This window comes from Telopea speciosissima, chromosome 4 (genome assembly GCF_018873765.1).
Source record: "Telopea speciosissima isolate NSW1024214 ecotype Mountain lineage chromosome 4, Tspe_v1, whole genome shotgun sequence".
NCBI lineage: Eukaryota > Viridiplantae > Streptophyta > Magnoliopsida > Proteales > Proteaceae > Telopea > Telopea speciosissima.
The window spans coordinates 2,311,312-2,335,794 of NC_057919.1; the positions used below are offsets into that span (position 1 = coordinate 2,311,312).

Here is a 24,483-nt window from a genome sequence, read left to right on the forward strand (position 1 = left end):
ACAAAGAAAATGTATTAATTAATTGTTGGGGGGTGGGGGGAGAGAGAGAGAGAGAGAGAGAGAACTTGATAGAACAGAGGCATCAGGAGTTTAGGAAAAGAGGTGTGATCTGTCCCTGTGAACAAATGGAGTTAGCTGTTCAGACCCTTTCCTTCAGTTCCCTAATAAGCCCTAAGACAACATGTCAAAAGAAAATAATGGACATTGGCATTTCAAGGTGTTTTCCCCGACAAGCCTCTTGCTCTCTTGGAATGACTAATATTGTCCCAAAATATTTTTCAAGGACAAGTTGCAGATTTTTTGCCTCTGCTTCTGCTGTATCAGCAGAAAATGTTTCCGCTGCTCCTTTTGAAGACTTCTCTGTTACAACCACCACTACCTCTAAGGCTACAGAGCTAAAGATAAAAGTAGATGTATATGGAGCCAAAACACAAGCTATATTTGATGATGTTTTCTCCGAGATGGTTTCTGCAGCACAGCCTATTCCTGGCTTCCAAAGAGTAAAAGGAGGAAAAACTCCCAATATTCCCAATGATGTCCTCCTTCACATACTCGGACATTCAAAAGTATACATGGAAGTAATCAAGAAAATAATCAATTCAACTGTTGCTGATTGAGTAGAAAAGAAAGGTTTGAAAGTCACAAGTGATTTGAGAGTTAATCAGAGCTTCGAAGAGCTTGAATCTACATTTGAACCTGGTGAAGCGTTCAGCTTTGACGCTGTAATTCAGCTTCAAGGGAAGTAATTATTGACAGGGATGAAACAACCTAATGCAGTGAATCCTCGATGCTTATAGTCCTGAATTCATTATGTTGGTTGATCTCATAATTTGGGTCACAGTATTTGAGGTTTTTGAACTTGGAAGGTTTGCGACTTATTGGGGGTTGGATTCTAAATTTTAATTTAGACGACTTGTCCATTCCAAAGCCTAACATACCCCCCTATTTTTCTTGAGAAAGAAATTTGAGTTTCCAAAATCTCATTCCAAATCCAGGTCATTGGGTGGACATGGCCATTCTGCCAGTGCATCCTCAGAAATATATGAGAAATGGGAAACTAGTGTTTTTTCACACAACTAGGGTATGTATATATATCCATTGGAATGAATGGATTGTCATTTCTCTAGAAGATGATATTTTGAGTGCTCTGCTAAGGCCTTTTGGTTGGAATAATTTACTTCAGCATTATTGTAGAAAAAAAAAAAGAGGAGTGATTGAGTGAATGAAATATGCATGATCAGGTATTGCTTGAGTTTGAATAAACCAAGCTAAGCCTAGAATAATCAGTAAATAAATACCTGAAAAAGGAGAATCACAAAAAGAGGGTTTTGGAGGTGGAACTCGACTCAGGAGAAGGAGAAAAATTACCTTTACAAATCGTTTTGAGAACTGATACAGTTGCAGGGAAGAGTATTCAAAAGTCTCCTACCTTCTTCCTCTTTTACTTTCTTGGCATATCTTGGTTCCTCTATAATCTGGATTTTTCTGCTCAGGTTCATTGCCCCTTCAAAAATCTTGAAAGCCATAAAGATTTTGCTGAGATCTTGGTTTAGTGTTGAGATCCCAAGTCTCAGTTTCCTTATCCAAAACAAATCTCCCGTCTCCAAAATCATGAAGATCTTCTCTGCCATCCTTAGAGAGATTTTCTCAATATGGTTCTTTTCCAGATCGTGAGAGATCACTCTCTCCCCCTCTCCCCTTCTCTTATAGGTTCCATCTCCCTCTTTAAAATCGGATTTTGGCACGGTGAAGGGAGGATAAAAAAAAATGGGAAAAATTACGAGATTAGACAATATTGAATTTCTTATTACTAAACTGGGGTAAAGATACTCTCCAATTCTTTAATCAGGCAATTCCAGGCAATATCACCTTCCCTCCGTGACATGTGGCATAAAGAGATCCTATGGTGGAGATTAGTTTGCCCCATTTCATGAACCACAATCCGATTTGGCAACCGGGTTATGCTAACACGAATAACACCCAAACCCAAAATAGGGGAAATTAGAACAAAAAAACTCAGAAAGTGGGAGATTCTAGATTTCCTGCGTGCTTTTATCGGAGCAGGAGGGGGCTTTAGAGGCGAGGTAGTGGCCATGGCTGCCCCTTGCTGAAGAATGGCAGGCTATTCTTAGAGAAATGCCGCTTAGAGAAATTTTTGTCGGAGATAACGGTGATCTAGGTCTTCTCTCGGGAGACAGTAACCGTGTCACCAAGAGCGCCTTGGGAGATGAGTTTGGATTGGGAAACGGCGTAGGGTGACAGGGATGGGATAATGGTAGTCAAAGGGTCCAGAGTGACTGTGATACACCGGCGATGGCTGCTGTAGAGGTTGTTGGTATGAAAAGGAATAAGATGAAGGATGGTGCCGGATAGGGATGAGGAGGAGAAGGCAATGTAGAAGGTGGGTATGAATCTGAATTTGGAGGTGGATGAGGGTATCTAAAGGGATCGTGGTACGAATATGGACTGCAATTTGCCATTAATAAAATAATAAACAACTTGAAGAACTGATAAATTGTCAACACCAATATGTGCTTGATAAAAAATAATTCTTTACCTTCCGGCCCTGCTGCAGTCCCCCAACTCATATTCGTTTCTCAATCAATCCCTCTCTATCTGCTCTCTAATCCAGGAAAAGAAGTAGATGACCAAACCCTTCTTAGCTTCGGTCTTCTTAGCCACTCATTTCCGAAATCCAAAATGCTCTTCAATCTTCACAGTTCAGACTTCAGATACGCACACAGAGATCTCTAGCTCCAACGTGCGGGTTCGTCACGGATCGTCACGGCAGTAATGGAGGAAGGGGAGTTAAAAATTGCAGGTTATTAGGTTAGGGTCTCAAGGCTTTTAGTTTCTGAATGAAGAGGTTGAAGCATTTTCGAGTACGTTTTGGGATCTGGTTTCAGACCTTGAACCTCTCCAATGGTGGGAAAGAGGGAAGGAGATGAACCGAGAAAGAGGAGGAAATGGGGCAAAATAATCTCCACCACAGGATCTCTTCATGCCAGGTGTCACGCAGGGAAGGTGATATTGCCGTGAATTGCCCGATTAAACATTTAGAGAGGATCTTTATCCTCAAAACTGTCCGCATAGTATTTCAGTTAACAAAAATACACACCAATAGGTTTGGGTTTACAAAATTAACCAAAACAGTAACTTTCCCTGAATCATGTATGTTTTTTTTTACCATTTTACCCCTAAGTTCTATCTTCTCCAATCACCATATCTATCTCTCGATCAACCCTGGCCAGACTTGCTATTAGGATTGCAACAGGGTCGGGTTGGGCCGGGCTTTATAGAACCCTAGCCCAACCCAAAGTCCCCTTAGTTCGGCCCAAGTTCGACCCGATCCGACTCTGACTCAGGGTTAGAAAAATCCAACCCTGACCCGCCCTCAGGGTCAGGCCGGGCTGACCTAATTGACCCTAATCATGGGAAGGGGAAAGCAAATGCATGGACTGGAATGGGCTGGGAAGAACTTATTAATTTTACATAAAATAACAATATAATAAATTATATTATAACATTTATTGTCTTCATATATAACCAACAACTACTTAGCTCAGTTCATGAGCTGGGGTGTGCTTCATACCCATGCTCACCAAGAGGTCTCGAGTTCGAGTCTCTTGGCTGGTATCTTATCCCCTCCCTGGTTCGACATGCACCCCTACTTGCTATCCCCTAGCCTTTCCAACCCACCGCCTAGAACCCCTCCCACCCAACCTCCGTTTTTACATAATTGCAAGGAACTTTTTTGGAAAAAGAAGAGAAAAATCTTCGTCTCACATGAAAGCCCGGACAAATGATTTGCCTAGTAACATCGGCAGAAGCCATCCACTAGCCATTAGGGGAGAACCGAGCGATAGTGGCCGAATAAGCATGCTCACGCTTGATAGAAACTTCAAGAGGCTTGTCGAGATAGAGAATAATAACGGCACCGTCGTCAATGGAATGCAAATGTGTGTCTCTGAAGCTCCGCCATTTCTAATTTTTCTTTATGACTCTTTTCTCCTCTGCTTCTTCTTTCTACTATTGCTAGAGATAAACCCCACAACCTGCCCCATGGGTTGGATAGAACAACGTCGTACAAGTCGTAGAAGAAAGACTTGGCCATGGCGGCCACGGAGCTCATGTTTTTCGATGCGAGACGGCCCGTACAACAGGTAGCTCCATTTCCAAACGTGGCCGAGCCGATGGTAGTACTTTTTGGATTTGAGAAACGACTCATGGATGATACTTTACCTTCTCCTTGAGATTGGAATCCATGGCGACATGCCCATTCTGCAATGCGTTTCCGATAGACGTAAGACCATCACGTGGCAACCCGAAAGAATATATTTTGAGGTTCAAATATGGACAGCCAAGGTAGGTGGTCGGACCAGTTGAGCTTCCCTACCGTCTCGTACCCTTTCCGTTTCTCACTTTCGTCGTTTGGAGAATCGAATTCGTATTTGCGTAAAAAAAACAGAAGCCACTCACCTCACCCAAAGGAATGTGTTGGATGAGGCCGACCATGGTGACCTGGTTATTACCGGAAACGAAGAAGTCGAATCGGAACCCACAGGTGAAGCGGTCCCTGTAGATCAAGTCACGAGGGCAGGGGTGGGGTTGTAGGGAAGAGAGGGGCGGGGTAGGGTAAAAACGTCTAAAATTGTAGGTGAGAGAGAGAGAAAACACTGTTTTGACTAGTTTTGTAAACTCAAACCTATGTGTATTTTTATTTACTCAAATAGTAAGTGGACAGTTTTGTAATAATGTGGGAATTTTCATGAGTTATTTTCACTCGGGCGGGTAATACTTCAACCCGGTACTTTCTAATGGGTCTGCCATTTGAAATGAGCCAACTACATCACAAAGCACGATCTACTCTGGCTACGTGGCACTTTTTGGAACCCGCACTGCAAGATGATTAGAAGAGGGTGCATGGATATACACACAAAGAGGATATGTCATTAGATGTGAAGTTAAATAATTTAATCAAATCTGAAATTGACACATTACCAATTTAGATTATTTCTTAATTATTCAATGATCAAAATTATCGCATCACTCTTTCACATAGTAATTAGTATAACATATGGCGCACACAACAATTTTATCTATGGGTTGTAAACTGCATCAACTTTCTCCATAATGTAATGATATAGATCAATGAAAAGGTTTGGGGAATAGTTTTCCTTCACCTACCCACGACGAAAAATATATTCCTTCACCATGGGTATCTATAGCCATGGGATGGAGGGTTAAATGCAAGGGGAATTTTCAAAATTCGTCCAATAAACGAGAGTAATAATGACCCTAGATTTGTAGATTTATAAAAAATTTTTTTTTTTTTTTGAGGGGATAAAGAACCAAAAGTAATGATGAGTTCCTAATGACAATTAAGAAACAAAAATTTGAAATGTTGGTTTAATTGGGGGGGAGGAGAATGTAACTTTGGCCTACGATCTGTTATTTCCTCCCTGCATTAGGTTGTTTGTTCATAATCAGTTTCCTATTAAACTGTTTTTAACCCAGATCATCAAACTACTAAACTGCTCTCTTTGTGATGTAATCTCCACTGACTCCATCCTCCATTGAGGTTGAGGGATCTTCTCTGTCTGAAGTTGTTATAAAAAAACCTTCATGGAGTATTAATTTTGATGGCAGATGAGAGAGATTAACAACACCTACATGCAGTATTAGTTTTAATGGCAGCTGAGAGAGATGGCCAAGACAAGGTAATTCGTGCACAGAAACACTTTCCCCAATCCCACTTCGAGGGGGATTTCTGCTTTTCACTTTATCTTCCATCTCTGTTATTTCATCTAGCAGTTAGTTCTATAAAGGTCTATATCTAATAGAGTCAGCCATGACAGGCGATTGTGCTGGAAATCAGAATCCCCATGCATTGTAAAGCATGCAAGAGAATAGTGGCTAAAACCAGAAGGTGGGACGAGAGTTCTCCTTAGCCATACTGCAGCGTTCTCCTTGACTCCACAAAACCCACCCAGAAGGTGAGACGAGAGTTTTTCCCAACAATTGCATTACCCTTTTGAATGAATTCAAATTCATTAGTTGTGTAGTCTGTGACAGATGACATATTTGCTTCTCTTTATGTAGCATTTCATGTGTAACAATCTGTAAGACACCCTTACACCGCGTTTGATTGTGTAAATCTTTGGGAGCATGTATTAATTTTGAATAGGGATCTCTAGATGGATTTTTTGTGGATTCGTATTTCGGAAAAAATAAATTGTTTGGTTACCCTGATTCTGTGACGTGAATCTTTCTGAAAAACTGTTTGGTTACCCTGAGTCTGTTAGGTGAACTCATTTTGAATCCATTTGAAAAACTGTTTGGTTACCCTGAATCTGTCAGTTGCCAAATCTCAAATTTAAAAGTACAAGGTACTTTAATCAATAATTAAAAAATAATGTCATTACCATATTAATGTACCCAAATAATTAATCATACTTAATTACCATCCAACTTAATATAACCTAAAATTACAAATATGCCATTATTTACAAAAATCTCACATGTAGCCACAATATCCATTTGAAAAATGAAATTCCACAAAAAATGATCATTCCTAAATTAAATCTTTCTCCTGTCAGATTTGGAGTTTTGCTTTCAATATCTTTTCCTGTTTTAAAGCTCTATTTTGGCATATGCCGGGAATTTTCAAAATGAATAAGTGGGACTACTTGTCTATAGAGTTTTGAGTTTGAATTAAACGATCACATGGCAAGAAATAGTCCCATCAACCCATGCATGGTTGGATGTGGCCCTCATCAATATGAGCCAAACTCCATAGGATTTGATCCATTATTTTTCCTGTTAGTAAGGTGGAGAAATGAACCAAGAATTCTCTTTCTTCATCATCAATTAGGTCACAATTTGCGACCCAGAATTCTATTTCATCATCAATCGAATCACAATTCTTTTTCGTTTGATCCCTAGGTATAGTAAAAAATTTCATACGTTTGATCATTTGCAACCGCTTCAAACCCTAAAGGAATGCACATTTTTCATTTTAGGTTTAAAATCCTTGCAAGCAATAGGCAAGGGGAAAGCATAACTAGGTTTTTTGGTCAATTCCAAGTTTTAAATGTCAATTACTAAAACAATGCTCATCCTATTTCTAACCCTGTCTCCAATTGAATACCATGAGCTGCTTAAAGATGGATCTCATGGTATAATTTGTGGTGGGAATCATATTAAGGAAACAAGTGGACCATATATGTTAGCATGTAGAGGAAATCCGTCTTAGATAATGAAGCCTCGTTCTCTTTGTCTCTGTGTTGATGATTGGATTTCAATTTATGGATTGAGCTTTTCTCAAGCCATGGTGAAAGAGCCTTCCCCGTTGGCCATCGTTGGCCTTGGATGGGTGCCAGCAACAATGAAGGGAAATTTTTGGGCAGAGATTAATAATGATCCTAGATTTGCAGGTTTTTCCTTCACCCAGAAAACTTTCTTCTCGATTTTTTTGTTGTTGGGGGTGGGGGTGTGGGGTCTTGAACCTGAATTATATAAAAAGCACACTCAAACTAAATAAACTAATCTAAGCCACGACCACCCTCCGTAATTTAGAGTCAACTTGTTATAATCCCACAAAACTGTGACTAAGCTCAAAAACTATAGAAATGGCCCAATATTCAAAATAGAACTCCAATACTGAAGATTGGAGTCATGGACCATTAAGAAAAATGAAAGATATTAGGGATAAACACAGAAAAGATATTGCACAGCTCATCAAGGAAGCCTTTCCTCAACAATTCAAATCATTGTCACAGAGATGAGATGTGGCAATTTGAGCTTCTGGATGAAAATTATGAACTGTTCGGATTGACCATTTATCAAATCTCAAAGCCAAGTTCACAAGAAAGACTTTGCACAACCCATTAAGAAGGCATTTTCCCTTAGAATTTCTGGCTATCTATTTGTTTTCACACATCTTTCAGGAATTTTTACACACACAATAGTTGTCAAGCATCAGTTTGTCAATTTCTGTAGGAATGCCAATCTACAATCTCTGGAAGCCACCACTCAGAGCATATGTGAAATTTTGTTGGGAGGGGGGAATAGAGCCACAAAATCACCAAAGATAAACCATACATTTTGATTAATCAGTGGATTTGTGAAAAGAGTTTCACAAATATCAGATATTACTCTCTGATAGCGTTGTTCTTGAAGTGAAAGACTGTATGGCCACTGGGCAACAAATCCCCTTGGTATATACCACCTTTATCCACATTGAACTGCAAATTCATCCAAAAAAAAAGAGATAACAATTGTAGATAAAGCTAAATGGAATGATTAGGTAAAGTCAAACCAAGCAAAATACCATCTTTGTCCACATTGAACTACAAATTCATCAAAACACAATGCAAAGGATACTGAATATAAAAATTGTTGATGAAAACAATTGTATATGAACAAGCATTTAAGAATGGAAAAATACAATTATATATGAACAAGCATTTAAGAATGGACCTCTCATGAGCAATACAATTTGATTTAAATTTAAAGGAAAACAGAATCTTTCTAGGTATATGAACAAGCATTTAAATATACTACATTATCTTCAGCATCATCATCACTATTATGACAAGTGCCATTCTTCCCTCAACCCCTGCTTTAAATTTAAAGGAAAACAGAATCATTTCAGCATCATCATCACTATTATGTTAATATGAAACATAGAAATTTAAAGTTTTACTCTTCCTAGCTATCTTAACCCCCTTCTTCTTCACTGTCTACTCTTTCATCTTTTCCCTTATATCTCTATAAATTATAAATTACCCTCTCTATCTTCTAGCTTCTATAACCCAAATCTCCCTTCTTTCTTTGAACCCTAACCCACCAAGGACCTCATCTCTTTCTCACTTTATCTCTTTCACAGTTTCACTTTAAAAGTCAGTGATGAGAGTGAAGAGTTTCATTTGATTATGTTCTGGATTGAGCACCTGGGTACATTATTCTTCATGGGACAATATTGTTTTCTGTAGACACAAGGAAGATCATTACACCATTCCACCAGACAATGAGTAACCAGATCTCTTATTGATGTACAAATCACCTCAACTTGAAACTCTTGACCCATTTCATTACACCATTCCATAAAAAGAAAATGAAATATGTATTAAAAATGAAGAAAGACCATTTAATAGTACACCAATGTCAAAAAGTGTCACCATGGACAATTAAAAGGGATTTCTCATTCAAGCATGTTTACATATGTTTGAAGCATTAGATTGCAAAAAAGAACATCCAAAGTGATTATTTGGCTTTGGACCCTATGACATATGGCAACCATGTCATCCTAATGGGGACTACAGTCACTAAACAGCAAGCTAACAATCTAACCCAACGATAGGATCAATAGGACTGGTAAACAGTAAGGCAGGCTCTTTGTAATAGTAATAGATAGTAAACAGACCTACCAGCAAGGATAATAGTTACGACTCTCGTCACTAGGGTATCCCAAATAACAAGATCAATATGTTGTTCATAAAGGTTAAACAGCAAGGTGAGACCTCACTGCCAGCAGTAACAGATAGATCAAAAACTTAATGAACAAGTTACTCCCAAAATAGACACTTAAGACAACAGTAATATCAACCCTAAAACAAACTATTGCAGCCTTCAATCCAGCAGTCTGATGGATTCCAGACCTGGATCGAAGGTAACAACAAGGGAGGGGAATAACATGCTTAAACTTGGATTGATCTATTGGCATGATCTGGAATCAAAGACTAAAATTTAACCGATGACGCGCGCTGTCAAAACAGGCCTATTGCAAACATTATTTGAACTGTTAAGGTTAGTTAACCAAAACTCCAAGATCAAGTTAACCAACTCCAATTTTGTAGAGAAGATCTCCCCGTTGGAAACCAATGAAACATGGTTTGGATCTCGAGCTTGTTAAAGATGCTTGGATTTATTTAAGTGTACCAATCAACAAGTTTGTATACGAAAGTTGGGCGGTTGTTACAGATTGGGAATGCAGAAAATCATCACATTTTGTTTAGTCAAAATTTCAGTCATCCAATTAAAGATACAAGGAGAAGTTAGATGATATTTTTCCCCTCTAGTTTCCATGTTCAAAACATTCAGGCCAAAACAAAGGCTTAAAAAGCCAATCCAAAGGGAGGGGGGGTGTTAAAACAGTCCCCACTGAAGCAAGGATTTCATACAAATTTCCCATTTAAAGAAGCAAGACAAAACAGAGTACTCACAACAGAGTTGGTTATTTCCCTTTAAAATAAAGTAATTTCACCTGCATTGACTCGATCCAAGACAATACTAATTTATCATAGATAACAACTTAAAAATACTGCCCTAGAAGGTCACCTCCATACTCATTTATAGGGGAATGAAATGGAAATGGCAATATAATCTGATGCTTTGGCTGAGTTGAGTTTGAGGGGGGGTTTTACCTGAGATTTAGGGCAAGAACAAAACCGTAGATTTAGGGTACACAAGAACAAAATCTAATGCTTTAGGGCAAAAAGAAATTCACAAGCTTGATTTGAAGGTCGCAAGCTCAATTTGAAGGCCATGAACTCGATTTGCAGGGCTGTTCTTGAGCTTCAGTTTGAAGGTCGCGAACTCCATTTTTCATGGGGATGAAACGCTACTTACAGGACAAAGATCCTGCAAAAAATGAAAAGATTTGTTTGCAAATCTTAGAGGAATAGAGAGAGACAGAGAGACAGAGAGCAGAGAGATAGAGAGACGGACAGAGAGAGCTAGAGAGCAGAGAGAGACAGACATATAGAGAGAGAGAGAGAGAGAGAGGAAGTACCTGCAGAAGATCTTCGAATGCAGCTCTTCAGGTCTTGCTTGCAGAAGTTCTTCGAACACAGTTCTTCAGGTCTTGCTTGTAGAAGATGAAGAACGCAGCTTTCAGGTCTCAAGAACCGTCACAATTTTTTCCCGATATTTTGTAAATCTTGAGATTTATGCCCTTTTATACCCTGCCCTAGATTTCTATTTTGATTTCACCTCATGAGGTGAACTCTCAAGATTTCACTTTTTACACTAAATTGATGATTCTCGGGAATTTTAAAATCTGTGGAAGGTCATTTGCTTTTTTCATCCAAACGATTTTTTTAAATGAGATTCATGTATCCGGAAAATTAAATCCCAAAGATTTACCCAACCAAACGCGGTGTTAAGCACACAAATGGCATGCAGAGGCACAATGTATATAAACGGGAAAAGAAGAGCAGTGATGGATGACGAGTATAGGATTCAACATCGGATTTCACCAATGGATCAACCACATTGAGAAACTAATGTCGTCGAACCCCTGAATTGACATGCTTCACCATTATTTGACTTGTGGGTATCTATTAAAATTTGCAGCCTCTTTTTTTTTTTCCATTAAATAGCTTCTGATAATTTATACTTAGATTGATAATGAAGTACATAAAAACTGCCTTGAGAAGCTGTGATTTGTTTGACATGCAACACTTGTTTCACTTCCTTCTCCCCCCCCCCCCACCCCTTTTCCCCATCTTTGGCTACTGTTTTGCAGGGAATTAATTCATCAGATGCTTTGGATTAAACTACTTATATGGCCATGCTCTTATGCCCAGGACGAGGTAGTGAACCAGTCTACTGGAATCAAACCAAGCTCCTATGGTGGGTCATGATGATGGTAGTATCCCAGGGTATGGGCAGCAGGATTTTACGTAGTAACAGTATGCTTTCTCAGCAGAAATCTCATCTCATTATACTAGAACAGTACAGGAGAATCTGTGGAAATTGGCACGTAACCATTACAGAAGAAACACATTAAAAGCATTCATCCATTTATAGCATGATTTTTGTTTCAAAACTACAAAAGGATGCTATAGAAAGAGTGTGTCTTTTGGGTATCTACAATGAGCCATGAAGGTGGGAGACCTATACAAAAGATGGGAGGAGAAAAGGGTAACGGAATCAACAAGCAGGTGGTTTACCAGATGAATTGTTAACATGGGACTTACCAGTTACAACATAGGTTTCCATTTCAGACAATTTGTGGTGATGATTTACAAAGTAGCCTCATTGGTGTGAGTTGTCTCGCAAGTGGAAGGGGCACATGTGCTCGGATCAATGTCCCATTCTCTTGATATTCCTAGAAATACAAAGTGTTTCAGTGGAAGTTATAATGCAACATAATTTTGAATATAATAGCAATCAATGATAAGACATATTTTGGTGATACAGTATAGGAAAGACAAATCAGAGATTTCAATGTTGATTAAATTCCATGGGACTGTATGTCAACAGTCACAATTATGAGGAGCATTCATCTAGCTGCAAAGTCGGCCTTCAGAATGTAATATCTTCGCTTAAATGATACATTATAGTCATTCATCAAAGGATATAAACAGATTCACAATATGATGCAGTCACAAATTAAAAACGAAGGCTGTTCTGCTATTGGTTGGGCATAGGTTTTCCTTCTAATGGGTTTTTACTGTAATGGGCATAATTTCAAGGTCAAAATATGAGGTATTATGAGGGAGCACAAGTTTAGATTACTTTCCAAACCTTGGGGTCCTTGATAAGTATTAGGAAGTCTAGTTTCCATTCTTTTTCTCTAAGAATGGAAATTAAGGTAGGAGCCCTTAAGTGGATAGGAATTTTTTCCCCCTTGCACACGAGTCCATCTATATAAAGGGCATAATTGTTATAGTTTTAGAGGATCAATGGAGTGGTTTCATGGAATTGTGGAGAAGGAAATGGGTCTCTTATCCTATGGTGTGATGGGCAAACCTCTGATCTGTTTATGGTAAACAGACTCTCTCCTTCTCTTCTATTTTCTTCATCTTCATCAAGGTTCTGTTCACACTCCCATGACTGTATCTAACAAGTTATTAATTTCTTTCATTGCTTATAGTTAACCTTATTCACTTCTAAACTTTTCCCCCCACCACCTGTCCTTATAGTTCAGCCTTAAAAATCCAAAACCACAGGCTATCCTACATCACAATATTTAAGGGGAGAAAGGTACAAACAACCATCACACACACACATACCAAAAAAAAAAAGAATACTAGTACATGCATCTGTAAGATACTCAATTTCAACACTACAATCAATCCTGTTGTAATGGTTCCAAAAGGGACTATGCCATGAATGCCATCAAAGATTAGAACCCTTTATTTTTTCTTTTTTCTTTTTCTTTTTTTTTTGGGGGGGGGGGGGAGGGGGCAACATTTGCTGTTTTAAGAAATAGAGATGATTTTAGAGTTAAACCAGCAGATCATTACTAGTACCATTTCTTTCCATCATTCGACTTTAAAGTGGTAATCCATATGCTTAATTTATCACTTGTTGCTTGTTAGGACTGATATTTTAAAATTTTCTTTCCTTCATTTCATTCAACATAAGTCCATAACTTGCATTAAAGTAGACATAATTAAACCATCTTTCTAATTCGCATCCATTTATTGAGTCTTCATTTTACATTATCGAAATCAATTCAAATTTTTTTCCAGTTTTTATTTTATTTATCTATCCAAAGAGTTTGTAAATATTTAGTTATTTACAGTAGTGTTTTAATCTTCTTCAGCTAGCAGCATATCTACCCGAAAACAACTGAAGTACTGTTTCGGGGTTATTGGTTTACCTTGCCTGCTCTAAATAGATAAGCGATATTTTACTTTTCTTCTCCTTTTTCCCTTCCGCTCTCTCTTTTTTTTCTCTATCAAGTATAGAACCATGGATTGAACCCACCACCTTAAGTTTGCAACCAGCATGTAACTCTAACCAAGGTTAAACCCCGGAATCAGTGATATACAAATGCAAAATAATCCACAACAGAGATTGAGGTCCAGGAGTAATACTTACAGTTCCTTCCACCATTCCAACCTGATGTATGGTATTGAGGAGTTCTCCCTTTTCAAATGGGACAAGAGCTTCTACCCATACCATAGAATCCTGTTACATGGACAGAACATTTTGGAAGTTATAGGAAAATTATCTCTTAACATCAGGAGTCAAAACAGGAATTACCATCCCAAAGAAATTCAGACAATTTAACTCCATGCCTTCAGTTTTGCATGAACTGCATTGCAAAATTCATGTAACCCATCACCATTTAAAGCTGAAATGCAAATAACATCCTCTCTTTCCTCTGCTTCCATCTTAACTTGATGAGGATAACCAACCTTATCAACCTACAACGGAAACCACTTAATTCATCTTGTCAGGAGGAGTGTAACTATCATGCACTCACAAAACCAAATAGAAGCTGCATGGCATTATTAAGTACAAGCATGTTTAATAATCATTCCTAACAATAATGAAAAATATTGATGCAGGCATAGAAGCAGCAGTGGAGGACGTGGAAGTCCAGCTCAACCACCCAAAGGTCCTTACAAGATCTGAGAGAATAAGAGCCCAACGTGGCTAATTGAATGCTGACTGCAATCAAGGATCCTTGCTTGGCTGATTTGGCATTAATTGCAATCAAGGATTGATTGGCTGATTTACAATTGATTGCAATCAAGGATCCTTGATTGGCTGATTTGGGGTTGATTGCAATCAAGGATTGGTTGGCTGATTTACAGTTGATTGCCTTCTAACCCTATCCTTAATTAGTTTTTACCTAATATGCTATGTTTTTATTTAGTATGTTCTTATTTTAGTAAAACCTAATCTTAGGTTTAAGGATTGAGATTGGGCTTTGGGAATCCTATAAAAGGATCTACTGTAACAAGGACAGGCAGATTTTGAATAATATTGAATTTGACCTCCATTGGAGCGTTTCAGAGGAGCTTGCAAGTTCCAATCTTGTGATTGAGTGTTCTTCCTCCTTGACCCTGCTCGATCCTATCCCTGGCTCGGGGCTGCTCCAATATTATACTCTAAACTGGTGGACTCTGAGGTGGAGTGGTGGATTACGAAGCATCAAAAGCTTACCATTAGCAGAATCCATCACACTGGAGGATCGACATTCCAGCATGTATGCCAAGCAGGTATGAATGTCAAGTGTTTAGATCACATATAAATCTCTCTGCACCTAAAAATCCTCAGTGCTTTTAAGCCACCTGGATTGACGATGTGACAATCAAACTAATGTGGTTCTGATTTAGAAGTTAAAACCAGTACCAAAACAGGATCGATACAGAGTATAATTTCCAGAATTAAGAGAAAACTCATAAAACACAATCAACAAATCAATCGGCATAGAGGGCTGGTCGAGTGGCCCTCTTTATGGGTAGAACCAACGCTGAAGATCTCAGCCAGATCCAGTGGTCAGATCTGCTGATGCAGACTAGTCCTAGTGGAATTAGGATAGATCAAAACCAGTCAAACTATGAGTCGAATGACTGATCAGTATACAGAGCTAATATGACCAACAGAAAATCAATTTGTGATATCGAATTCAGGCATAACAGACCAGTATTAATCAGATATAGAATAGCCTTCAAATATCAATACCCAACACCTACTTGGATTAGGACTTCAGGATTTATGCAGCAGATTCAGAAACCAAGACTAGAATACTGATTAGAAGTTAGAACATTGTCAATAAGAGCTTTCTGCAGTCAGAATCGAAATCAGGTCTGTAAAACCTTGATTTCCAACAATCCTACTGAGAACAGGAATTCTAATATTGCATGAACAAAATTGAAACAGAATGCGGAAAACAGAATAGATACCTTAAGAAGAATGAAAATAAAGAACAGCAATAGCTGGGCTTCCCACCGCAAGGTATTAATTGGGTTCACACCTTGATTCACCAGAAGGAAGGCATACCACAATAGGCAGCGGAGACAAGATTTTCCAATCATCAAAATCATGGGCTAATGAGCCCCAATTCTTTAATTTATAAAAACTGTAAGTAGAGTTGGAGTCAAGTTAGGAAACCCCCTAGTCGACTCCCTTACAACTTAGCCAATCCTTTTTAGATTCTAAATAGCCTTTAAAAGAATGTTGACCCAAACTTAAAAAATAAAAGAATGGTAAAAAAGAACTCTATGGGAGACCGTGCGCGCTACGCCCAGACACAGAGGGGGGCAAAATGACCACCCCGCCCCCCATGATTCTTCCGCTCGCACTCCCATTCCCCCCCCCACCCACACACACGCATGGGCCACGCTCTCCCACAGGAAACATGTCCCCTAAAAGAAAATATCCACTTAAACTGAACCAATTGAACCACCCGTTCAACCTGGACAAACTAAAACACTTTAAAATAGAAAATCAACACTTGATCAATTAAAAAAAAAGTGGACCCAAGTCTTTAAAATAGGCTAGGCCATGCTAAGCCTGATATTTGTTGAACATCCTATGCTAGTAAGGTCTTCAGTTCTGCATCACAAACCATCCATCTGACAAACAATCCTCTAGATTGGACAAATTCAGCCGAAGTCCCCACCACATATAAAATTCACCCTAGGTGACAACTGTTAAAGCTCTAATTTTTTTAAAGAAATCCCCTAAAAGAGGTCTTTTGTCTGGTGTCTGCTAGGGCATAATTGAATTGAAACTGGACACCTAAGGAAAGCCCAATCTGGAATACATGAAACCTTTTTGGGCTTCTTGTTGTGTGTTGATATACATTATTGTAACCTTTACTTGACAGCTCGAGTTTTTGGGACAAGTGGTTACAACGTGGTAACAGAGCCAAGAGCTCAAGTTATTGATCCCTAATAAGTGTGAGGGATTTGTGTGATGTGTTGTTGTGCCCCTTGGTGCCACATGATGGTGTCACGTGTAGAGCCGTGTGAGTGTGTGGGCCTGCACATGTGGGGGAGAGGGGGGTGTTGTATTGATATACATTGTTGTAGCCCTTAACAGCTTGAGCTTTTGGGATAAGCGGTTGTAATAGGGCTTCTATGTAAGCTGCCATATCCTGCATGATATGGGAGATGGGAAGAAAACCAAGCCGCTGTTGCAAGTACTTGACAGAATCCCTATGAAAGCAAGCACATCTCAATCAAGAGACACAGATTTCCTCAGAGTTGACTCATTGACCACGTCAGAGAAAAGAGTGACATTTTATGGGGGAGTGGCGGCACTCTAACAATGATCAGCTCATTAGTTTCATTTACAGAGCTCTCTTACTTTTGGGCTTCAAGGATGTTTTGATAACATGACGTGCTGCTAGTGGGGGTCTTTTAACCTCCACTTGTTACCACTAAACAACGAAGCCAGGAGTGGGAGGAAGGTCTTAAACCCCCAACCTCAGCCTTGGCAAGGCTATGCTCTTCCATTAAACTATTTCCACCAGCTCTGGTAGTGGCAAAGCACTACTAAGCCATTCACATATCACTTGATATGGACAACTTCTGTTTTTCCACTAGACCACACTCTTGACCTTTGATTGAGCTACAAGCACAAGTAGGTAGGCAGCTAGGGAATTCCCCATTACATCAGTTGCTATAATCATGCATCCATTACAGAACCCTGAAATAAAGCAGAAACAACTTATACCCCCACTAAACCAGTTCCAGTACTAGATGGCCAAGAAAAACATATATTTGTACCTTGTTCCAGACCATCAACTTTGGAATTGATGCCACATCCAGTTCTGACAAAACTTTTTCAACAGCATCTATCTGTTGCTGTGCTAGTGGGTGGCTGAACATGATGATAAATAATAAGAGAATGATAATGATCATCCTTAGTCAATCCTATCCACAAAGTTATTAAATTTTACCTGATATCCACGACATGGACCAAAAGTGAAGACTCTGATATTTCCTCTAGGGTTGCTCTGAAAGCAGCCACCTGTGAAAACAAGAGAAACTTGAAAGATATTCATGACTTCATACTACTAAGTATAGTTTGAAACAATCAACCGAATCATCACTACAACTAGGTAACAAATTACAAAATCTATTAGAGAGAGAGATTGTATATTGCAAGAAAAAGGACAAAAGTGATGAGATTTGTTTTGAAATTGTGCAAGAGCTCACAAGTGTAGTTGGTAGCTTTTGGATGAATCCAACAGTATCTGTTAGAAGAAACTCCTTCCCGTTCTTCGTCTGTATCATATATAGAGAAGCAAGCATATCATGTTATTGTTTACAGAGTAATATCGAATGTAAAATTTCATCCCATTAATAAATTGCATGGATATTTTCAAATTGGGTCAACACTAATTCATTATTGTGACGGTATCTAGGGTAAGAAATCAGCACATGCACAAGCAAAGAAAAGAGAAAGAAGAAGAAAACAATGAGAGAGAGGAGAAGGAACAAAGAAATCGAGAGAGAGGAAAAAGGAAGCTCATAGTTAAGTTTATTCTAAACCGTGGCCAGCATATGTATTTATAGCTAATAAAATCATTAACTACAAACCAAAGACAGCTAGACTTATTTATAATTACACATAAGTCCTTAGTAAGAAAAGAACATACTAAATCCTTCTCTACAATAGACAATAACTAATAAACAACAGTTACAACTAATAACCAAAGACCACTACTAACAATCACAAGAGGAGGAAATAAGACAGATGTTGTAACAGCACCAATAGCAGCAATGGATCAAATCAAAGTAGTAGCGTCCACAGGAGGCTTTGAATCACCCATTGAAACACAGGGAATAAAATTCCAGCAACACAAGAAATGTTATATTAAAAAAACCCAAACCACAGGATGTCACCAAGAATCCAAAGATAAAAAACAGCCGATAGAACAAAAGTCATGGCAGCCAACTACCAGCAAAAAAATATAAAGCCACCTGGAATATAAAATTCCAGAAAAGAAGACAATATCCCAAAGCCGCAGGGTGTGAACACACCCACCACGCAGAGAAGAAACTCCTTCAAATCGCAGGGAGCTACGATGATCAGACACGGCTGAGATTTGGGGCACCTTTTCAGCAGTATAGAGATAATTTTCTGGAAAATATCACAACAATCCGACAAAGGGAAGATAACTTCTTGAAAAACACCCTCGAGAATTAGAGTTTCTCAAGAAACTGCAGAAAACCAGATATGAGAGTCAAATCACCACAATGCAGTCTGCCAGATAGAAGATTATCACCATACATAGGACAGAAAGAAGATCTGATCACATTACCATTACAAATCTGAACCACAAAAGAAAAAAAGAAAACCCTAGTTTAGATATCCCAAGCATCCAGAGGGAGAGATCCTAGCGCACACGTGTAAATCTTTGATTACTTTATTTCAGTCTTCATTCCACTGCAAACTTGAACAGCATCAACATTAGAAACCCTAGCTTTCACGTTATAACAACTAGGTTTTCATTGCACACAGGGCAGCATATGTTGTTGCAAACTAGAAAAAGAAGAAACCCTAAAAAGGATCTCCAAAACTGAAAGATAGGATCGTAGTTAGGATTATTCTAAACCGTGGCCATACTAAATCCTTCCCTACAATAGACAATCTAATAAACAGCAACCACAACTAATAACCAAAGACCTTAACTACCATCAAGCAACTTTAACAACTAAACACAATAATCTTAACAATTATGTTCAACATACGAAATTAATTAAAACTTTTGAAGGATGGAAAATTTTTCATCCATAGAAGTTTACATGCGGTAACATATAGGTTAGCATAGATCGAGAAATCACAGCAAATTACTCCAACACAGAATACACCTGTTTCCAGTGAGAATTCTCCTCCAAGTTAAATATCTAAAAATTGTACACTTCATAAGATTTAAAAAGATAAAATAATTTGGAAGTTCAAGAGCTTCTCTGAATATGTTAACTGACCTGTACCCTTCTTGTAGTTGGATCAAGTGTTGCAAATAATCGATCCTCAGCAAGAACATTTGCCCCAGTCAATTTATTTAGGAGTGTACTCTTTCCCGCATTTGTATACCCCACCTGAGACATTTTATAATGCATTTCATGTCCAGAGCTTAGTAACTAGAAGAAACAAATTTGATCGTGTCTAAAAGAATAACCCCTATATTATTACTTACCAAAGACACTACGGGAACTGGTACAGAAAAACGCCGGCTTCTATACTGTTTTCGATGTTTTCGAACAGACTCCAACTCTTTTTTCAGAGAACCAATCTGTCCAAAAAGAATATTTCAGTATAAAGGCAGAAATGGTTTCACATAACATTCATACTGACATGTAATACTGTTACAATATATCAGAAAATAAGACCAGTAGACGAGAGAAAGAAGAGATGGAGAAGGAGGAAGGAAGGCTGCTGTGTGAACTACAGTCGATACCCTCTTCTCTCCCACAGAACTTTATTTATAATCTTCAGATGTAGAGGAGAATACGAAAGCTTTCCTAATTAGAATAGGAAAGAAAATAGAAGGACAATCTCCTAGAAAAGGAAACTACTAAAAAGGCAGAAACTAAGAAAGGAAACAAAATATATCCACGATAGATGGACTCCCTCTATCGTGATTTACATAAGTGCCCATGGTAATTTTAACAAATAGCATTACAGAAAACTATGTAAGGCAAATCCATCATAAGGAATAAATTTTTCAAGAAACATATGCATTACTTTCATGATATTCATCACTATTACATACAAGAATTTTTCTTTTTCTTTTTTTTTGGTTTCCTATAATCTAATTCATTAGCTATGATTTGGACGTTGGAGAGTGAATACTGAAAGTTTCCATACGCACAAGGATTAAAAGAGGTTTCAAGCTACACAGATTGTATAGGTAAGATTCTTTAAACTTCAAAATGCACCACTTACTTGAGTTCGTAAGATACGCTTGTCCACTTCAATCTGTTTCTCACCCATACCCTTCACTTGTCCTCCTGCTTGACGCTCAAGGTGAGTCCACATTTTTGTTAGGCGTGGAAGTTGGTATTCCATTTGTGCCAATGCAACCTAAAGAAAATGTATGTCTCAATATCCATATATGATTTAATGCTTAAATATTGTCAAGAGAACGATGATGGATTTGCCTGTAAAGCGGCTTCATGCGTGGCAGCTCGTTGGTTGAAGATATCCAGAATAAGAGCAGTCCGGTCGCAGACTCGAATATCTCCGCCAAAAGCCTTTTCCAAATTACGTAGTTGCCTATCATGAGTTGATATATCCAATAAGATCAAAATCAACCACAAAGCTTTAAAATGAGCATAATACATGTCATAAATACATCATGCCTTATTTTAAGACATGGCCTTACAATAAAAGTAATCAAAACAAAAATTGTGTTGCAATACTAAGTTCCTAATACAGAGAAATCAGCCAAAAGTTCACTTCAAATTCAATAATATAGCTAATTACAGAAATTTCAGTGAAGTTTCAGACTGCGTGCAAGATGTCACCATAGCTTCACTTGTCAGCATACATATATCTTTTTTAAGCCAAAGAATGAGAAACTCCATCAACATATAATTAATGCTGCAAAGATATTAAACTTAATATTAAGTCCTTCAACAAGGGGACATTTTCTGCCTCAAGGATCACCTCCTCCCTGCCTTTCTTTTTTCTTCACTTCACACAACAAACCCAACCTATACTTTTTTCCTAATACCACCTTTTTCTTCAGGGAGAAATCCACAACACTTCAATGAACCCAAGGCATTCTATTTAATTTAAAGACCGTATACATTTGCTTAAATTAACCAAGAGGTAAGGAAGCAAATAAGGGAAGCACAGACAATTAAAGCCAGCAAAGTAAAGTTGTCTCACCTTAAAAGAGAAACTGAGTTCAACAAAATGGAAATTCATCAATAATCATTTTGAATGGGTTCTTCAATTCCTTAAATTGTGTCCAAATTGTCCCTGAATCTCTTCAAGATTCACCTAAACCTTTCGCACGTTCTCTTGCATGACTTAAAGTTGTTAGCGGATAGCAAACAAGAGGATAGAACCCATGGTATCGCGGACAGTTTTGGCTCTGAAACCATTTAATACAATATGAAAATCCGGATTACGGATCTCAGAAGCCAGCATGCCCAATGGTTGGATCTTATGATCAAATCCAGATCGATCGGACGGGAGGAAGGAGAGATGAGGTCGATCTGCTTGTGGGAAGAAGAGAGAGGAGAAATAACATGGGAGAGGAAAGAGAGCTTTTACGCACTATTTTTCAAAACATAATTTTAGACCAGCATTTTCAGAGGATTTTTTTTTAATATAGATGAGATGACAATATCTTTTTTCCATGTTGTCTTTATGAATTAGTAAAATTCTTTCAATGATGATCTATATGTCAATTAGGTATTTGTGGGCAGAATGATAACTATGCATGAAAATAAATATATGTGTGCGGACTCTCACCCTGCTGAAAGCTCATCATCAAATATTACAGTCTCAACATCCAAGGCATTAATGGTATTCTTGATTTCTACAACCTTGCCAGATCCAATGTATGTTCTTGAATTTGGAGTAGCAAGTCTGCACCGTAAATATAATAACCAATCAGTCTACCAAAGGAGGGGGAAAGAAGAAGAAAAAGAACAACTAATATCAAATGATGTAGCACCTATATCCCATCCCTTACATGAACTAGTATAGTAATGTACAGTTATGTACCAAGCACAAATGCATAATACATAACCAAATGGCATGTCCAAGTCAAATTTTTCTCTGATATGGAATTTAAAGAGTAACCAGCGGATTCCTCTTACTCACTTCTGTGATGTAGAACCAACAACAAGAAGTCCAGCAGTGTCGGCGAGCTGGGCTAACTCCTTGAGTGATTCCTCGGTACCGAATAAATTCTCCTGCTCACCTTTCCGCTCAACCCCAACGAGATAGGTTTTTTCTTCAAAAACCTGAAAAGGGCTTAATGATCAGGCCCCGTTAGTTTTGCCGAACAATAGCGTGTTACCGATTAGAAAACGAATAATAGACGAAGCTGATTTTAGTTAAAAGAGTCCGTAACTGTTGTAATTTGTCTTCTCTACCAAATTCAGATGAGATGCTACAGCATCGAAATACCAAATGAGGTGTCAGATGAAGAGAGGGAGATACAAATAGATTCGAAAACCGACCTCACGCCCGTTACGCAATTTGAATCTATCCTCATAGCTCTTGTCATCTTTTAGCTTCTCAAAGTCTCTGCTGGGAGACGGTTCCGGTGGAGTTTGGGTATTTTCCGGCTCTTTGAGGACAGCCAAACCATTATTATTGATTAGCTCCTGGATCTCTTCTCCGGAATCAGTGGTGATTGGTTGGGTTTGTGGCGATGAAGTAGTTTCGAGAGACTCAACAGTAACGGTCTCAACTTCTTCTCTGATAACTCCGAGTCTCCGGCATGTGACCCTCCGAGCAAAAGGTTGGGCTTTCGTTAATCTCGGGCTCCGTTGAAGAGATGTCCTTGGCCTTGATGGAGGAAGGCCGAAGGAGCGCAAGCACAAGCTCATGGTATTTACTGTGAGCAAACTACAATTTCGAACGATATTAAGTGGTACTGTGTATGGGCGCAGTGTATGGCGCAGGTGAAAGTTGCGACTTGATTGGACGTACTCCGCAATCACAAGTCACGATCATAGTTAGCAAAAACAGAAACGATAATAAAACGGAGTTTTACGGTACGGATTTTAAACAATAAAAAATTATAAACGAATGGTTAAATAAAACAATAAAAAAAACAGATAACGATAAAAAACAAAAAACGGACGGCACAAGTTTTAAATGTTTATATTTCAAAAAAATAGAACAAAAAAAATGCCACTATTCTCATATAAATTGAGGAATTTTTATTTGAAATACATGCTTCTATTTTCGATATCCATGCATTGACTTTGAGTTGAAGGTGATATCATGAAAAATATAGGCCTTCGAGTCATCTTTACGTCGATGAAAGAATCAAGCAGATCAGAGTTCGGAAGAGAGAGATATGGTCAGTTAAGTCTAAAGTCTTAAAAAATGCCAAAAAAAGAAGAACGTGTTTTAAACGGGAATGCTTGCCGTTTGCCATTTTTTACCGTATGTTTGGGAAGCATACGGCAAAACGTGTTTAAAACGGTAAAAAATAAGAACTTGTTTAAAACGGAGTTTTAAATGCTTTTTTGTTAACAGTGGTCACGACTCGCGACCCCACTACCAAGCTGGTGGAAATATCTTAATGGTAGAGCATAGTCTGGCTCACTCTGGCCAAGGCTGAGGTTAATGGTTCAAGTAAGCGAATCTTTTTTTTTTTTTTGTGGTAATCAAGTCTGAGGCAGTCTGAGCCAATCTTTAAAAAAAAAAAATGCATGGATCAAACCAAACCGATCCTTATCAAATTGTTTTGGACTAGGTAAGATGGGTTTGGTTGAAAATCGGATCATACCAAATTGACCGGTATCTAAACCAAAAACCTAATCAAATGAAGCCAATAAAAATTCATTGAGTAGATTGTGAATAGGTGAATTGATTATTGATTTAAATATGGGGAAAATTACTTGGACACCCCTGTACTGTGGCCATTTTGCTTAATCTCTCTAATATTTGAAACAATTACATGAATATCTCCTATTTATCATTTCTTTCAAGTAGCCCTGGTTGTTAGTCAATCACCGTTAGCATGGGTTAAATATTTTTTAAATACTTAAACTACCCCCTAAGGTGTAGTGAAGTGACATA

General features: G+C 38.3%; 2 protein-coding genes across 3 annotated transcripts; one reads left to right on the forward strand and one right to left on the reverse strand.

Moving 5' to 3' along the window:
- The first annotated feature begins 115 nt into the window (after window positions 1-115).
- On the forward strand, window positions 116-876 carry LOC122658941. Its single transcript, XM_043854107.1, has 2 exons — window positions 116-524; window positions 627-876. The coding sequence occupies exons 1-2, from the start codon at window positions 126-128 to the stop codon at window positions 744-746; spliced, it is 519 nt and encodes a 172-aa protein (XP_043710042.1). The 5' UTR covers window positions 116-125; the 3' UTR covers window positions 747-876.
- Window positions 877-5,480: 4,604 nt separating this feature from the next.
- Window positions 5,481-23,313, reverse strand: LOC122658871 (GTPase HflX). Of its 2 annotated transcripts, XM_043854010.1 has the most exons (14): window positions 22,908-23,313; window positions 22,546-22,688; window positions 22,192-22,308; window positions 20,868-20,982; window positions 20,653-20,790; window positions 19,904-19,999; window positions 19,692-19,805; window positions 17,916-17,984; window positions 17,657-17,727; window positions 17,484-17,577; window positions 14,037-14,165; window positions 13,837-13,926; window positions 11,981-12,115; window positions 5,481-5,494 (listed from the first exon to the last, which is right to left on the reverse strand). In XM_043854010.1, exons 1-13 carry the CDS (start codon window positions 23,277-23,279, stop codon window positions 12,008-12,010), a joined length of 1,656 nt encoding a protein of 551 aa, XP_043709945.1. In that variant the 5' UTR covers window positions 23,280-23,313; the 3' UTR covers window positions 5,481-5,494; window positions 11,981-12,007. The 2 variants fall into 2 exon arrangements, with proteins under 2 accessions (XP_043709945.1, XP_043709943.1); XM_043854008.1 differs by lacking the exon at window positions 5,481-5,494 and having other exon boundaries at window positions 11,778-12,115.
- Window positions 23,314-24,483: the final 1,170 nt, after the last annotated feature.